Below are 1,435 nucleotides of genomic sequence, written 5' to 3'. Positions count from 1 at the left end.
GCCTTCTCTCCACGAATGGTGGCATGAACAGAGATCTTCTCATTACGACGAATAGAGAAAGAACGAATCGTGAAACGAGCTAAGTATTAACACTTTCAATCAGCAAATCTCATACCCTTTCCATAGACTGGTTCCTGACCAGTAATTTGTTGAAGGACACGAGCAGCCTTCGAAACGGCATCGCCAGACTCACCAACACAAATGTTGATGACTAGTTTCTCAACTCGGATGTTACGCATGACGTTTGCCTTTTCGCTCTATATATTCGTTAATTAGGACTCTAGAATACCACCAAAACATACCATAGTAGTTGTGAAATGAAATACTTGTTGTTCTGATAAAACAACGACGGAATCTGGATAAAACGGCAGACACCTAATACATAGTATTCCGCTGTGTCCTCTTTGACTAACCACAGAATGCTTTAATTTTAGTTCAACAAAAAGATCACATCCTAAAGATATCACCCCTCTTCATGAAAGATAAAACATATCAATGGCAAGTCTTATGAATCCTCCTCCATACCTTCAATTTCCATAGGTACAGCATTATGATCCAATTCTGTAGAACTCGTTAATTCCATGAATAAGGCTAATCGACCATTCAGCTTTAAAAGACGTGTATATGTATTCGCACGGGTATCTAGCAATCGGTGGAAGAATGTGAGTTTTGTCCTCAGATCTGGAATCGTTGATGTGTAAGTACAGTGATAGTATAAAATAGCATGCAACCATGGGAATAAATGATTACCGCTCTACACATTATCGTCACTCACAGTTAGTACTCGAGGATTTTCTTCAATACGCTTCAGAATCACATCCAAAATAGGCACAACGTATCGCACATCAATTCGTTCAGCAGCCTGTTCTGCCACCTACAAAATCAAACAGCAAGCCCAGTAAAACTCTCCGAGAACGATTCAACACTTTCAATAAGTCCTCACTTTTATTCGAATCAACTGCTTTTTCTATTTTCTGAAGTGTCTTCTCGACTGACAAGGTTGAACCCGTCTTTTTGAATGATTTCATTTCTTTGTTGATATATGATAATAGGTGGTTGATGGTCTCGTTTTTAATATTGTTCTTCTCCTCGACCTTTATCTTCTCATCTTTATCTATTCTTTCATATATATTCACATGCACATACTACTATCTGATGCAGACATGTTGACTTGACCACCAGATGCGATTTCTAGGATAATTCTTTATACTAGAAATCCCCGCGATTCTACTTGATGGAATCAATCTCCAGATTAACAGAACAAGGTTTGTGAGTGAAGATGGAATTGTGATGCCAATGGCTATTACTTTGTTGCTAACGCTATTTAGTTGTAGATAATGCAAGACGACGATATTTTCGAGCAGAACCTCTGTCACATCCGTCGATGCTATGTATACAAGATTCCCCCAAGAAACACTGGTATGGGATACCGTGC

At 38.9% G+C, this 1,435-nt stretch overlaps 2 protein-coding genes across 2 annotated transcripts; both read right to left on the bottom strand.

The window, feature by feature from the left end:
- Nucleotides 1–95: 95 nt before the first annotated feature.
- JH06_5542 (60S ribosomal protein L11) lies at nucleotides 96–477 on the bottom strand (the record flags this gene model as incomplete). The annotated part of the gene is made up of 3 exons (XM_014669240.1): nucleotides 96–257; nucleotides 290–422; nucleotides 452–477. The coding sequence occupies 3 exons, from the start codon at nucleotides 475–477 to the stop codon at nucleotides 96–98; spliced, it is 321 nt and encodes a 106-aa protein (XP_014524726.1).
- Nucleotides 478–505: 28 nt separating this feature from the next.
- Nucleotides 506–1,165, bottom strand: JH06_5541 (hypothetical protein; the record flags this gene model as incomplete). Its single annotated transcript, XM_014669239.1, has 4 exons — nucleotides 506–754; nucleotides 785–874; nucleotides 906–1,114; nucleotides 1,147–1,165. The coding sequence occupies 4 exons, from the start codon at nucleotides 1,163–1,165 to the stop codon at nucleotides 506–508; spliced, it is 567 nt and encodes a 188-aa protein (XP_014524725.1).
- Between the last annotated feature and the right edge of the window lie 270 nt (nucleotides 1,166–1,435).

This window comes from Blastocystis sp. subtype 4, assembly GCF_000743755.1.
Source record: "Blastocystis sp. subtype 4 strain WR1 chromosome Unknown seqid_0827, whole genome shotgun sequence".
Classification (NCBI taxonomy): Eukaryota; class Bigyra; order Opalinata; family Blastocystidae; genus Blastocystis; species Blastocystis sp. subtype 4.
This window is presented reverse-complemented; position numbering and strand designations above follow the sequence as displayed.